The sequence below is a fragment of the Eumetopias jubatus genome, unplaced genomic scaffold (genome assembly GCF_037043125.1).
Source record: "Eumetopias jubatus isolate StellerSeaLion01/CBP00866 unplaced genomic scaffold, mEumJub1_p1.0 scaffold_11, whole genome shotgun sequence".
In the NCBI taxonomy this organism is placed as follows: Eukaryota; Metazoa; Chordata; class Mammalia; order Carnivora; family Otariidae; genus Eumetopias; species Eumetopias jubatus.
The window spans coordinates 40,197,144-40,213,508 of NW_028274817.1; the positions used below are offsets into that span (position 1 = coordinate 40,197,144).

The window sequence follows — 16,365 nt, forward strand, 5'->3', positions numbered from 1 at the left end:
ATGCAAATTTATTTTCCAACCTCACGGGTTGTTAAAGTTAGAACAATAACAGGGAAGAGATTAAACAATGAAAATTTAGATAGCGATGTACAGGAGGATCAGGGTGAAGTTAAACTCCTTGAAATCCTAAATTCTGCTGTTCTCCCTTGGCTATTAGTAGCAGCCTTTAAACTCATGTCTGAGCAGATCAGGATCCTGTAGCATGAAAAACCTGTAATGGTCTTACCTGAGTTGCCTTGCGAGGGACTACTGACCTACTAAGGACCTACCTATATCATTATCATTGCTTTTCCTTTTTATTTTTTCCTACTTTATTAAGATACAATTGACATAATATATGTACGTTTAAGGTGTACAATGTGTTGATTAGATATACTTATATACAGTAATCCCCTTTTATCTGTGGTTTCACTTTCCACGGTTTTAGTTACCTGTGGTCAACTGCATTCTGGAAGCAGATTATCCTTTTTTGACAAATCATCAAAAGGCCAATAGTAGCCTAACGCTATGTCACAATGCCTATGTCATTCACCTCACTTCATCTTATCATGTAGGCACTTCACCATTTCACATCATCACAAGAAGAAGGATGCATACAGTACAATAAGATATGTCTATGCTTTCACGCTGTAAGAAGAAAAAAGAGAATATTAATAATTGAATACAATTACTTTACACCAGTGACTTCCTAAATCTAAGAATAGTCAATCATATGTATGTCTGTTGTCTCAACAAGAGAAAACAATGCAATGTTCCTCTTGCAACCTAGAACCTTTTTTTAAGATTTTATTTATTTATTTGAGAGAGAGAATGAGAGATAGAGAGCACAAGAGGGAAGAGGGTCAGAGGGAGAAGCAGACTCCCTGCTGAGCAGGGAGCCTGATGCAGGACTGGATCCAGGGACTCCAGGATCATGACCTGAGCCAAAGGCAGTCGCTTAACCAACTGAGCCACCCAGGCGCCCTAGACCCCCTTTTTTTTGGAAACAAATTTATTCTCAGAATAATGCACAAAAGTAGAGGTTGAGGCTAACTTTGGGAGGCTTTCCCTGCCACTCCTCCCCCTCCTCTCTGGCTGCCAGTGAGAACAGAGCTGAAGGAATCATGCAATAACAAACAATGATCAACTCTAAAGACAAAAAGGTTTGGTCCAAAAGAACTCAACATAATCCAATTACTGTGAAGAGCTTCACTGAGTAGGATTAAGATCTTGCGGATGTAGTGTTTCCACAGGGTTGCTCTTCAGTGCACCAAGGGGGCCTGCTTGAGGGAGATGAGGACAGAGTACATGCGGGAGATGTCTTTGGCCTGCTTCCTGGACTTGGGGTTAAAGTCACACAGCCGGGCCACCCGTTCCCACTCAGTGCCTGCGGACGACTCGTCTATATCGTTTACAAAGGCTTCTTCTGCTGTCCTGTTGTTTGCTTTTGTTTTCTGTAGCTGCTCGTCCTGCCTCACATACCACTCTTCTAGCTCCTTTATTGCTTTTTCTTTCCACTCTGCTTCTTGCTTCCGAGAATTGGCATCAAGGGCTTCCAAGCGTTCCGTTTGCTCTTCTCTCCATTTACGGATACTTTCAGGCTCTGACTGCAATCGATCCACTTGTGAAATAGTTGTGTAACTGTCTGTTGGACCATTACTTTCCTGGTAGTACTTGCCATTCATCATTCCATCCAGGGCATCCGGACCCCCTGGCGGCTCGCCATGCAGCTGGGCCCCGGGGGCACCGCCGTCCAGGTTGGCGAAGGCCTCGTCGTTCTCGATGCCCGCAATCTCGCTCTCTTGCTGCACCAAGAAGGCTGCGGCCGGGTCTTCTTCACCCGCACCGACCACCCGGTTCCCTAGCGTGGGGCCGCTGGGAGCGCCGGCAGGAGCGCCAAACGGATCTAGTTCAGTCATAACCGGCAGTTCAACGGCATGGACACCAACGTTGAGTGACACGCCAACCGACCCACCAACACCACATCATTTGATGTCTTCAATCATCTGATCACACCAACCTCATCTCCCACTTGCCAAACACCAAAAATTTTGGGGTTTTTTGGTGGAGGGTGGGAGAAGAACTTTTTGGTATATAAACAAGTCTTTCCACCTTAAAAGCCTTTGCTCTTTTCATAAACCATAATCTCTTAACCTCCCAGGCCTTTTGTGCATATCTGTTAAAGGAGAAAGAAAAGAGGGAAATAAAAGAATAGATGAGATATAAGTTAAATTAACAATTCTGTGATAACCAAAATCTTACTTTTTCTTTTCACTGTCACATGAAACACAAAAACTTAAAACTGAATGAATACTTAGGAATTAATCTTTAACTGTAGTCCTACTTGAGATTCATTTTTAAAGATTTATTTATTTATTTGAGAGAGGGAGAGAGAGAAAGAGCAAGTGGGGGGAGGAGCAGACAGAGGGGGGAGAGGGAAAGAATCCCAGGCAGACTCCCTGCTGAGCATGGAGCCCTATGCGGGGCTCGATCTCACAACCCTGAGATCATGACCTGAGTTGAAATCAAGAATTGGATGCTCAGGGCGCCTGGGTGGCTCAGATGGTTAAGCGTCTGCCTTCGGCTCAGGTCATGATCCCAGGGTCCTGGGATCGAGTCCCGCATCGGGCTTCCTGCTCCTTGGGAGCCTGCTTCTCCCTCTGCTTCTCTCTGTCTCTCTCTCCTCCTGTCTCTCATGAATAAATAAATAAAATCTTAAAAAAAAAGAGTTGGATGCTCAATTGACTGAACCACCAAGGCACCCCTTGAAATTCATTTTTTACAATTTTTTTAGGTAGCCACATTCTCCAAGGCATTTTCTCCTAGTTAGTACATGAGACTGCAATTAAGTGGTCACCAATGATGAAGGCCCATTTAGTGTATGTTTCAGTCACTTTAGCTACTTGTTCTAGTAACTGCATTCTAAACAAATATGATATCAACTACCAGGTCTGAAATTTCCCACCTGTAGAAGTCTTAGAGTTTCAGCTCAAAGAGTAGTATGCTTGTGAAAGAAATACATTTCAGGAAGTCTTGCTTTCTATATGATTTAGTATATGTGTAAATTTTTAACAATAAAAATGGTTTATAAAAGTAAATTTAAAATATTTTTTAATTATTAGATTTACTGAGAAAAATGTAAGAATATAGCATGTGTATGACAGTAATGGTTGGATGATACTCAACATGGATTCTCCCAGGCTGTACCCTACTGAATCTGGGTCTTTTTCAGGTCTTTCTCGTTTCCATTTTTATCCTTTCTTTTCTCCTCCTCACTTTCACCTATCAGTAATGTATGTCAGGAATGGATGGATGATACACAAAGCTACACACAGATACCTGGGTTCTCAGGAACCGCTCTCTTCTGGGTCCAGATCTTTCTCAGGCCCTTTTTCAGGTTCTTCATTTCTGATCACTTCTACTTTCTTTTCCTCACCTCCAGCTTCTCGGGCCTCATCATCAGAGCTTTCATACTTATATTCACTGGTTTCATTAGTGAAGAATAATACAGACTTTGGGACCAGAACTTCACGGAAAAAATAACCCAATCTATAATCGGTGGTGACATCGAATATTCTGCCCTCAGGAGAATCGGGAGGATAGAAGTAGGTGAAGAAAGAATAGCTGGGCATCTTCCTAGTGGTGGATACGATACTTCTGCGGCCCTCACGTTTCTGCAGCTTGCTCTTTTTCACAGTGACATGTTTCCCCTCTTTCCAGTAGATCTCACACCCCGTGCTGCTGATAATTTCTGGCCCTTTGGAGAAGAAGGGATCAGAATCATCTGGGTCTGATTGCATCTGGTATGTTTTTGTCAGGAATTCATTGAAAAAATATTCATTTGACTTAAAGATAAATTCTATGGTGAAGCTCATTGGTTCTTTGAATGCTGAAAATTTATTTTTTACATCTTTCAAGTGCTCTAGTACAAGTTCATCATTTTCTTGGATCATCCTCCCAAGGATCTTCACATTTTTAAAAGCCATCAACCAAAAGTGAGGTATGCCGTTTGTTTGCCCTTTTCCCGCAGGCTCTCTTTCCATTTCCCCCCGTGAACCTTCCTGGACACCTACTTGCCACTGACATTCACCTTCTGTGGGCTCATGGATTGCATTGATGATCTCAGATCTCTTATCAAACAAAGGTTGGTAGAAGGAGGCATACTTTTTCTCTTGATCGTGAAAATCTCTGTAGAATTGAGCTTCTACTTGTGCATATTAGACCTGGAAGTTTTTGAGAGCTTTGACCCACAGCTTAACCACTAAAGGCAAGTGCTGAGCACTGCCTGCCTTTGAGCTGGGTGCCCCAACAGGGGATGCAAGGGCCTGAGAACACTGCTGCCACTTGCTAGTTTCAGTCTCTGGCTGCACAGGCCCCCATGTCATAGAATACCTCTGAACTGGGGACTTCCTCTCCTGGACCTTGGCATCCTCTGGTTCTCTGCCTTCTAGCATGTAGCCCCTAAGCAGTTTCCTTGGACACTTGGGCGCAGTTTCCTTCTGTCAGGTACTCACCCTCCCAGTTCTCTACTCTCTCTTCTAGGTCTTTGGACTCAGGAGGTTCTGGTCCCTCTCCTGGATCCTCTGGTTCCCAGGTACCATGCTTTACCAACATGTGACGTGCATGGGGTTGAACCAAGAGGTGGTCATTATAGTGTATAAGTTGTAGAATGGAACAGATGAGATCCTGAAAGAAGGACCAAAACTGTGCTGTGGGGAACTCATTGGTCCCTATAAGGATGACTTTGGCAGCCTCTTCCTGTACCTCTTTGTGGTGGTATTCTCTTTCATCTTCATCTTCCTCCTCCTCACCATCATAGTTCTCTTCCTCTTCTTCTTCCACCATTTCCTCATTGTCCTTCTCTTGACTCCCCCCCCCCCCTGCTGACTGGACATCCCTGTTCAACTATGGGCTGGAAGGCCTCCTACCCAGTCTTTTCTTCCTGAAGTGTTCTTGCAACTTCCTGGGAAGCCAGGCTTCCATAGCCTCCAAAATTCCATCTGACCCCTCTGCAGGAACCAGATAACTCGAGTAGTCAGGGGTCATGGTCTGCCTCACTATCAGCTCTGTCTTGGCCACCTTGTGCTGGGTCTTGTTCTTCTGTGGCAGACATGGCAACAGGGATGCTCCAGTCTGTGTTTGGGCCTGAGTGCTGATCTGGTTGCTGTGATGACTATGGTGAAGTTGGCAACTACCAAGGTGACTGCTTCCTAAGGGAAGTTATTGACAGAGGGGCCTGCCTAGAGGCAGTGGGGGCAACAAAGAAGATGGATGCAGAGGGCACAACAGTCTTTAAAGTTGTGGAAGCTCTACCACAGAAAGGGCAGGAGGGCTGCTGGAGGAAGGGCCAACCAAGACTGCACCTGAGATGGCATTGGAGAAGGTGGGAAATATCATGTGGGTAGATGAAAGGAGGCAGAGCTTGGAAGGGTCAACAAAAGGCCCCTTTGTCTTTGCAAGCTCTAAATTCATTTGCTGGGAAGTGAGGATTGGCATGCCTGGGGTCCAGTGAGTGATCAAGGCCCTTTTGTTCTAGTTTCAAAACTCCATCTTTGAGACCTTAGAGGTCTGAGTTATTTTTTAGACCCATGCAAGTCCCGTCCATTTAATTCCACTATTTTCAGCAAACTATAGAGTTCCAATACGACTGTCCTCTGCAGCCCAAGAACTGTGATCCCTATCCCCCAATTTCCATCTAGGGACAACTCATGTCAGTAGGGACAGAATCATAAAAAAAACTGTATAGTTCAGCAGTGATAAAAATCTCCAAGAAGAGAGAGAAAAAATCCTGGACATACTAACATTATTAAAGCTGCTTAATAAAGTTAAAATGAATTCAGTCAGAATAGGGTTGAAAAAATATTTTTAAAAAAGGAGCAGGAAAGTGTTTAATAAATGCTGCTGTTTCACATCAAGCTTCTACAATATTAATACAGAAAAGAGGACACTTAATTACAGACAACCATGAAAGACATTAAAAAGGCACCTTGCTAGGATAATCTGAGTAAACTAAGACTTTCTGTTGCATTCAGACACACTAACAAAGAAATCAAGTGCAAAGAACCTTTACAATGATGAATAAATCAAGAACTTTTTCATATTTATTCAGAAAAGCAAAATGTTGGGGTGCTTGATGGCTTAGTCAATTGAGCGACCGACTCCTGGTTTTGGCTCAGGTCGTGATCTCACGGTGGTGAGATAGAGCCCCGCGTTGGGCTCCAGACTCAGCACAGAGTCTGTTTGTCCCTCTGCTCCTCCCCCCACTCTCTCAATAAATAAATTAAATACATACATACATACCTTTAAAAAAAGAAAGGCAAAATATTATATAACTCCGAATAATATTTTTGAAAAGAAAACATAGCAAATGAACTAAGAAACATCACATTTTAGAAAATAACACTGAGAAATCCTTTTTTATCATTCCAACACACTTTCAGTGTATTTAATTTTGTCTCTGGTCCCACTTTAAGAAGGGAGCATGGCAATATCAAAAAACACTGATTTAAATTTGGAAGGGAATGTAGTAAAGTAACTAACAAGAAAAAAGGAAAAAATCAATGGCACAGTGCACCTAATTGACTTGCCAAAGGTCACACAAATTAGTGACAGAGTCAAGTATCTAATCAAGATTTCCTGATGTCTATTTTGCATTTAAGACAAGATTGCTTATTTTCTATCCAGCTTGGGGAGAAACATGACACTTGAAAGTTAATTAACCATCCACAGAGAAAGTCAATGGCCTTAATTGGAAGAATCTGAAAGGACCAGACCAAGCTGTCACAAGCATGCCCCTTCCACCATTGATTGAAAACATTTTCAGGGACTGAGAAAGAAGTTCCATAGTCCCAGGGAAAAAATAGGCTCAAAATGTGGCGTGGAAAAAAGGATAAATATGACGTGAATCCATAACTAAAGTATCCTTATATGTAATATATTGACTATAACCTATGTAGTTGAAAGAATCAGAAGGGGTCACAGTGGGTGGGCTCTTCTCAAGAAAGAAGGGAGTACTTAAGGTAGACATCAAACCATATGCAGCAGACCCTTATTTGGATAGGACAAATTTCACTTTGCCTCCTCAAAATGCCTTTGTCTTCTTAGAGCATCCTTGACTCTCTGATAGAAGGGAATTATAATAGATATTTGACTTTGCACTACTGTAGAAACTGGTGAAACAATCTTGGTTCAGCTGTTTCTTTGGTCTGATGCTAATCCTCAACTCACAGGACACATGGTCAGGAAGTAAGAATGAAAATGAACTGGGAAATGTAGGGAAAACTGAAATATGCTAATAAGATGGAACCTGTATCTTTTCTTTTATTGAACTCCAGGTCAGACTTTATCTCAATGGAGCCATTGTTGCACCCCCTGGTGGAAGCATTCATCCATTTGAAGTAAGACATTCAAACCAGGAGAGCCTAGTTCATAGGAATGGGAAGCAAGAATTGTGCTACGGGAACAATGAGAAGATACATCTACATTTTCACTTCTTGATTCCTCAGGCTGTGGAAGAAACAGCACCACATTTTGGATGCTGATTTAGAGCATGTATCACATAACAGAGGACATGTTTTACCCTACTGGATGTTGTCACCTGGATGGCTCTATAACTGAGTCATCAAAAGTCCATTCCACTCTCTATCAGGCCAGCTGCTTCAGGTGATGAGAAACCTGGTCAGACTGGAGAATCTCATGAATATCAGCCCATTGTCATATTTTTTGTTGTTGCTGTGGAATGAATATTTGAGTCAGAAGAGATGCTGTGTAAAATTCCATAATTGTAGGAATAAGGATGGAGGAAAATGGCAGAGTAGGAGGATCCTAAGCTCACCTAGTCCCATGGATACAACTAGGTAACACTCATATCAGTGTAAATAATCAAAAGAATGACCCAAAGACTGAGAGAACAAACTCCACAACTGAAGATAGAGAATAGGTCACATTGAAGAAAGTGGGAATGGACGAGACACAGTGGGGGGCTAAACTGTTTGGGGCTGTCCATAGGAGAGAGGGAGGGACACTGTGGGCATGTAGAGAGGAGAGAAACAAACTATCATACTGGGAATCCCTCACAGAGATGACAAATTCCCACAGCACTTGGCTTTGAAAACTAGAGGATCCAAATTTTGGGAGTTCTTACAAACAATGGGACTTAAAGCCTAGAATTTTAAAATTCAGTAGGCTTGGTTCTGAGAGAGCCTGGAGGGCAATAGGAAGCTGAATCTCCACTGTTAAAGAGATAGCATAATAAACAGCTGCAGATATATAGCATAGAAATTTGGAAAATATACAAGGCATACAGGAGGCAGAGTTATTTACTAGTCTCAGAGTAAGTCTAGAAGGTGCAGGATTTGCTGAGGAACTTCACCAAGAACAAAGGAACTGGCAGGTGCCATCTCCCTCCCTTTTACCATAGCATAAAACTGTGGCAATCTGCAGGAATGAGCAGGGTGCCAAGATTCACTACCTAACTTGCTTACACCAAGCCCTGCTGACCTGGGCTTTAGCAGATCTGCCTTTTCCAGTCATGCTTGCCTCAGTACTGGCCCTGCTGGTCCCTTCCTCCAGAAGGCCTGTGCAAAACTTGCCAACACCACGTTTCCCAGCCTGCACACTTTGTGGAGCCTCAGTCCCAATGGTGACAGCAGTAGTGGTAGTGCTACCCTTCCCACAGAAAACCAGAATGCACTTATTAAAATTGGTCCACTAACACCCCAGGTATTAAACACCACCCACAACAGGCAAAGAAAAAAAATGCAAACTACTGGACTGAGAGAAAGGGCAGCCAAGACACAACAGCATGATGCACAAAACACACATAGGAGACACCACTAAAGAACCAGTTTTCAGTGAACAGGAACACTGCACTGCAGGACACTACAGGATCTCTTCTTCACAAAGCCATTACTTTCAAGAGCAGAAGACAGATTAATTTCCTAACACAAAAAAAGACATAGACAGTTAGACAAAATGAGAAGAGGAATAAGTCCCAAATGAAAGAACATGACAAAACTATACTAAGAGATCTAAGTGAAATGGAGGTAAGTATTATGCCTGATAGATAATTTAAAGTAATGACCATAAAAATACTCACTGGACTTGAGAAAAGAGTGGAGGACATCAGTGAGACCCTTAACACAAAGAAGAACATAATAAATGAAATTAAAAATACACTAGATAGAATAAATAGCAGGCTAGATGAAGCAGAAAAATGAATTAGTGACTTGAAGGACAGAGTAATGGAAAGTAAGCTAAGCAGAGGAGTGAAAAATATGCAAAATGAGGATAGACTTAGAGGACTCAGCAAATCCATCAGGCATAATAACATTCACATTACAGGGATCCCAGAAGAAGAGAAAAAAAGGGGCAGAAAATTTATTTGAAGAAATAGTAGCTGAAAACTTCCCAAATCTGGGGAAAGAAACAGATATCAAGATCCTGGAGTCACAGAGATCCCCCATCAAAATCAACACAAGGAGGTACACAAGACACATAGTAATTAAAATGACAAATAGTAGTGCTAAATAGAGAATTTTAAAAGCAGCAAGAGAAAAGAAGACAGTTACATTCAAGGGAAACCGGATAAGGCTGTTAGTGTATTTTTCAGCAGAAACTTTGCAGGGCGGAGGAGTGCATGATAAATTCAAAGTTCTGAATGGGAAAAATCTGCAGCCAAGAATACTTTATCCAGCAAGGCTATAATTCAGAATAGAAGGAGAGATAAGAGTTTCCAAAACAAACAAAAGTTGAAGGAATTCTTGACAACTAAAGCAGCCCTTCAAGTAATGTTAAAGGGGACTCTCTGAGTGGAAAGGAAAGACCATAAGAGTAAGAAAAGCAGGAGGCAAAAATGCAGTAGAAGAAGTATATCTGTGGGGTGCCTGAGTAGCTTAGTCAGTTAAGCATCTGACTCTTGATTTTGGCTCAGGTCATGATATCAGGGTTATGATATAGAGCCCTGCATCAAGTTCTGCCCTGGACATGAAACCTGCTTAAGATTCTCTCTCTCCCCCTTCTTCTGCAGTCCCCCTCATGCTCTCTGTCTCTCTCTCTCAAAAACAGTTTATCTGTAAAATCAGCCAAGGGACTCACAAAATAAAAGGACATAAACTATGACATCATATAGCTAAAATGTCAGGAGGAGAGAAGTAAAGAATGGATTCAAAGTGAAGTGACCATAACCTTAATATAGACTGCTATATGCAGAAGATGTTATTTACAAAAAAAAGATAAATACAATAAAAAAGTATTAGAAATGCAAAAAGTAAAGAGAAAGGGACCCAAGTATATCAGTAAAGAAAGCCAGCAAACCATGGGAGAAGAGAGCAAGAGGAGAAAGGACCAGAGAAGAACCTCAGAAACAACCATAAAACAAGTAACAAGATGGAAATAAATACATACTTATGAATAATTACTTTGAATGTGAATGTAACTGCTCCAATCACAAGACATAGGCTGACAGAATGGACAAAAAAGCAAGACTCATTTATATGCTAACTACTAGAGATTCATTTCAGACCTAAAGACACACACAGATTGAAAATGAGGGAATGAAGAAGCATTAATCATGCAATTGGGTGTGAAAAGAAAGCCAAGGTAGGAATACTTATATCAGACAAAATAGACTTTAAAAAAAATACTGTAACAAGAGATAAAGAAAAACCCTATAAAATCATAAAGGGAGCAATCCAACAAGAAGATATAACAATTGTAAATATTTATGCACTGAATTACATAAAACAGTTAAGAACAAACTTAATGGAACTAATCAATAGTAAAACAATAGTAGTTGTGGACGTTAATACACCACTTACATCAATGGACAGATCATCCAAACAAAAAATCAACAAAGACACAGTGGCTTTGAATGACACCCTAAACCAGATGGATTTAACACATATCTTCAGAACATTACATCAAAAAAAAAAAAGAACATTACATCTTAAAACAGCAGAATATACATTCTCCAGAATAGATCACATATTAGGCCACAAATCAAGTATCAATAAATTAAAAAAAAACCCACAAATTCATACCATGTATCTTTTTTGGCCACAAGGCTATGAGACTAGAAATCAACCACAAGAAAAAATCTGGAAAGAGCACAAATAAATGGAGGTTATATAACATTATACTAAACAATGAATAGGTCAATCAAGAAATCAAAGAAGAAATCAAAAATTACATGGAAACAAATGAAAATGAAAACACAATGGTCCAAAATATTTGGGATGCAGCAAAATTCTTCTAAGAGGGAACTTTTGGCAATACAGTCCTACCTCAAGAAGCTAAAAAGCTCAAATAAACATTATAACCTTATACCTAAGAGCTAGAAAAAGAACAAACAAAATGCCAAACCAGCAGGGAAGAAAATAATAAAGATCAGAGCAGATATAAATGATATAGAAACTAAAAAACAAAAACAAAAACAATAGAACAGATCAATGAAACCAGGAGCTGGTTCTTTGAAAAGATCAAGAAAATTGATAAATCTCTAGGCACAATCATCAGAAAAGAAAAGAAAGAAAGAGAGAGAAAGGTTGGTGAACACGTGGAGATTTGTGGAGTGTGGTGCACCCATAGAGGGTTTGAAAGCTCTCCACCCTTTCCCCCTACCTCGCCCTATGCATCTCTTCCATCTGGCTGTTCCTGAGTTATAAACTTTTATAATAATCTGGTGATCTAATGGCAGATTTGTAGCAGAGCAGCATCCAGAAATCATTGTAATTGTGGCAGTATTTCAGGCAATCGTTGTTCAAGGATTTTAAAACACTTCTCTAATGGGCCCTTTGGATGCCAGAACCTGCTCATCCCACCGGGGTTAGCTTGGAGGTACTGCTAAAGTAACCTCAACGAAGGGTAAAAAAAAAAAAAAAAAAAAAAAAACGTAAAAAATTGCTCAAGAAGTCCTTCACTTGTCGGAGGGAAGATGGCGGAAGAGTAGAGGACCCTATTTCAACTGGTCCCCAGAATTTAGCTGGAAAGCTACCAAACCATTCTGAAAACCCAGGAAATCAGCCTGAGATATAAGAATATATACTTGGACCTCTACAAGCAGAAAATCTCTGGCAGTCTCGAGGTACAAAGATCGAGGCCTGATTCTGTGGGCAGATATTGGAAGATAAACAGAAGGGGGAGGGAGACTCCATAAGCTGACAGCAAAAGTGATATAACACCTGAGTGCAAAAGTGTCACGCACTGGGCACCGGGCACACACTCGCAGACAGGTAGCAGCGGGGAAAGGACTTTAGTCCAGCCCCCAGAGAGGATCCAGGAGTTTCAGGCATGTGCACATGAACTGGGAGCGGCTCACAGTTTTAGAAGCACAAAGGGCAGATACATGCCCAGCCCTGGGATTGACCTCTGGGAGAGTTGCTGTGGGGTGCACAACCGGGGAGGATGCAGTTTTTAGCAGCACAGACAGAAATGGAGACTGTGTGTCCTGGAGAGCTCAGTGAAGAGCAGACTGCAATTTCTCTGTTCTGGGACAGAGGTTTCAGTATGGTCACTTCTGCTCTGACTCTCAGAAGAGAAGTGGAAAGCTGCCAGGGAAAGCCTCCAGAGAACAAAAGCTCAAAAAACCGGTTTTCACTGAGCCCACCCCTGCCACAGGGGTCAGAACAACTCTGCCCAAGCAGGTTTGCTTGAGTAACAGCGCAGCAGGCCCCTCCCCCAGAAGATAGGCTGGAAGAACAAGAGGACAACCCTAAAATCCCTATAAAACAGGTGCATCTTGCTTGGGTCGTGGTTAATACTTTGGACTCTGTACATTCCCTCAACCACCCCCCAACAGAATGACTAAGAGGAGGAACCCCCAACAAAGAAAACAATCAGAGACTATGGCCTCTGCCAAAGACCTAATGGATATGGATATAAGCAAGATGTCAGAGATAGACCTCAGAGTAACAATTATGAAGTTGATATCTAGGCTTGAGAAAAATATTTGTGACAATACAGAATCTCTAAGGGCAAAAATGAGATCTAATCAGGCCAAACTTAAAAATGTTATGAATGAAATGCAGTCTAAACTGGATACTGACTACCAGGGTAAATGAAGCAGAAGAATGATTTAGTGAGCTAGAAAATGATAGAAAAGAAGGAAACCAAGGGGGCCTGGGTAAAACAGCTTAAAACCCAAGAGATCAGACTGAGAGAGATTAATGACTCCATGAAACGTTCCAATGTCAGAATTATTGGGATCCCTGAGGGGGTGGAGAGAGAGAGAGGTCTAGAATATATATTTGAACAAATTGTAGCTGAGAATGTCCCTAATCTGGGGAAGGAAACAAACAGTTGTGTCCTAGAGGCAGACAGGATCCCTCCCAAGATCAAAGAGAACAGATCAATGCCTCAACATATAATAATAAACCTAGCAAATCTTTGACCCAAGGAAACAATCTTGAAAACAGCTAGGGGGAAGAGATTCCTTACATACAGAGGGAGGAATATCAGGATAAGGTCAGACCTGTCCACAGAGACCTGGCAAGCCAGAAAGGGCTGGCAAGACATATTCAGGGTACTAAATGAGAAGAACATGCAGCCAAGGATACTTTATCCACCAAGGCTGTCATTCAGAATGGATGGAGAGAAAAAGAGCTTCCAGGACTGGCAGAAACTGAAAGAACCTGTGACCACCAAGCTAGTCCTGCAAGAAATATTAAGGGGGAGTTCTAGAAAAGAAGAAAGAACTCAAGAGTAGTGCAAACCAGAAATTTACAGAGATAATCTATAGAAACAGGGACTTCACAGGCAACACGATGGCACTAAAATCATATCTTTCAATAATCACTTTCAATGTGAATGGCCTAAATGCTCCCATGAAATGGCACAGGGTTGGAGTTTGGATAAAAAAACATGACCCATCCATATGCTGTCTACAGGAGACTTATTTTGAACCTAAAGATACATCCAGACTGAAAGTGATGGGATGGAGAATCATTTTTCATGCCAACTGACCTCAAAGGAAAGCAAGGGTAACAATTCTCATATCAGACAAATTAGATTTTAAGCTAAAGACTGTAGTAACAGATACAGAGGGACATTATATCATTCTTAAAGGGTCTATCCAGCAAGAAGATCTAACAATTGTAAATATCTATGCCCCCAACATGGGAACAGCCATCTACATAAACCAGCTGTTAACCAAAATAAAGAATCATATTGATAATAATACTTTAATAGTAGGAGACTTCAACTCTCCATTCTCATCAATAGATTATCTAAGCAGAAGATCAACAAAGAAACAAGAGCTTTGAATAACACACTGGACCAGATGGACTTCATAGATATATACAGAACATCCCACCCTAAAACAACAGAATACTCGTTCTTCTCGAATACACATGGAACTTTCTCCAGAATAGATCACATACTGGGTCACAAATCAGGTTTCAACCAGTACCAAAAGATTGAGATTATTCCTGCATATTTTCAGACCACAGTGCTTTGAAACTGGAACTCAATCACAAGAAAAATTTGAAAGGAATTCAAACACTTGGAAGCTAAAGACCAGCCTGCTAAAGACTGTTTGGGTCAACCAGGAAAATAAAGAAGAACTTAAACATTTCATGGAAACCAATGAGAACAAATCACATCCGTCCAAAACCTATGGGATACTGCAAAGTCAGTCCTAAGGGGGAAATACATAGCCTTCCAAGCCTCGCTCAAAGAAGTAGAAAAATCCCAAATGCACCAGCTAAGCTTGCACCTAAAGGAACTGGAGAAAGAAGAGCAAATAAAACCTAAACCAAGCAGAAGAGAAATAATAAAGATTCAAGCAGAGATCAATGAAATAGAAACCAGAAACACAGTAGAGCAGATCAACAACACTAGAAGCGTGTTCTTTGAAAGAATTAACAAGATTGATAAACCTCTGGCCAGAATTATCCAAAGAAAAGAGAAAGGACCCAAATTAATAAAATTATGAGTGAAACGGGAGAGATCATGACGAATACCAAGGAAATAGAAACAATTATTAGAAAGTATTATCAGCAACTATATACCAATAAATTAAGCAACCTGGAAGAAATGGATGCCTTCCTGGAAACCTATAAACTACCAAGACTGAAATAGGAAGAAGTTGACAATCTGAATAGAACAATAACCAGTAACAAAATTGAAGCAGTGATCAAAAACCTCCCAAAAACAAGAGTCCAGGACCAGATGGCTTCCGAGGGGAATTCTACCAATCATTTAAAGAAGAAATAATACCTATTCTCCTGAAGCTGTTTCAAAAAATAGAAACAGAAGGAAAACTTCCAAAATCATTCTATCAGTCCAGCATTACCTTGATTTCCAAACCAGGCAAAGACCCCATAAAAAAGGAGAATTACAGACCAATATCCCTGATAAATATGGATGCCAAAATTCTCAACAAGATCCTAGCCAATAGGATCCAACAGTACATTAAAAAGATTATCCATCACAACCAGGTGGGATTTATTCTTGGGAAGCAAGGGTGGTTCAACATTCACAAATCAATCAATGTGAGAGAACACATTAATAAAAGAAAAGACAAAAACCATATGATCCTCTCAATTGATGCAGAAAAAGCATTTGACAAAATACAGCATTCTTTCCTGATTAAAACTCGTCAGAGTGTAGGGATAGTGGGGATATTCCTCAATTTCATAAACACCATCTATGAAAATCCCACAACGAATAACATTGTCAATGGGGAAAAGCTGAGAGATTTTCCCTTAAGATCAGGAACATGACAAGGATGCCCACTCTCGCCACTATTGTTCAACGTAGTACTAGAAGTCCTAGCATCAACAATCAGATAAAAAAAGAAATAAAAGATATTCAAATTGGCAAAGAAGAAGTCAAACTCTCTCTCTTTGCAGATGACGTTATATTTTATGTGGATAACCCAAAAGACTCCACCCCTAAATTACTAGAACTCATATAGCAATTCAGTAATGTGGCAGGATACAAAATCAGTGCACAGAAATCAGTTACTTTCCTATACACTAACAATGTAACTGTAGAAAGAGAAATTAGGGAATTGAATCCATTTACAATAGGACCAAAAACCATAAAATACCTTGGAATAAACTTAACCAAAGAGGTAAAGGATCTGTACTCTAGAAACTACAGAATACTCATGGAAGAAATTGAAGAAGACACAAAAAGATGGAAAAACATTCCATGCTCATGGATTGGAAGCATAACCATTCTTAAAATGTCTATGATGCCCAGAGCAATCTATACTTTCAACACCATCCCTATCAAAATATAATTTGGCATTTTTCAAATAGCTGGAATAAAAAATCTTAAAATTTGTATGGAACCAGAAAAGACACCAAATCACCAAGGAAATGTTGAAAAAGAAAAACAAAGCTGGAGGTATCACTTTGCCTGATTTCATGCTATATTCCAAAG

At 40.7% G+C, this 16,365-nt stretch overlaps 1 protein-coding gene and 1 pseudogene across 2 annotated transcripts; both read right to left on the minus strand.

The window, feature by feature from the left end:
• Positions 1–1,241: 1,241 nt before the first annotated feature.
• On the minus strand, positions 1,242–1,898 carry LOC114199991 (clathrin light chain A-like). Of its 2 annotated transcripts, XM_028091952.1 has the most exons (2): positions 1,688–1,898; positions 1,242–1,531 (listed from the first exon to the last, which is right to left on the minus strand). In XM_028091952.1, exons 1-2 carry the CDS (start codon positions 1,896–1,898, stop codon positions 1,242–1,244), a joined length of 501 nt encoding a protein of 166 aa, XP_027947753.1. The 2 variants fall into 2 exon arrangements, with proteins under 2 accessions (XP_027947753.1, XP_027947752.1); XM_028091951.1 differs by having other exon boundaries at positions 1,242–1,898.
• A 1,428-nt stretch (positions 1,899–3,326) lies between these two features.
• Positions 3,327–3,932, minus strand: LOC148163008 (nucleosome assembly protein 1-like 1 pseudogene; annotated as a pseudogene).
• Between the last annotated feature and the right edge of the window lie 12,433 nt (positions 3,933–16,365).

Coding starts and splice junctions, on each gene's coding strand:
- LOC114199991 (XM_028091951.1), bottom strand. CDS start 1,898: ATGACTGAACTAGATCCGTTTGGCGCTCCTGCCGGCGCTCCCAGCGGC.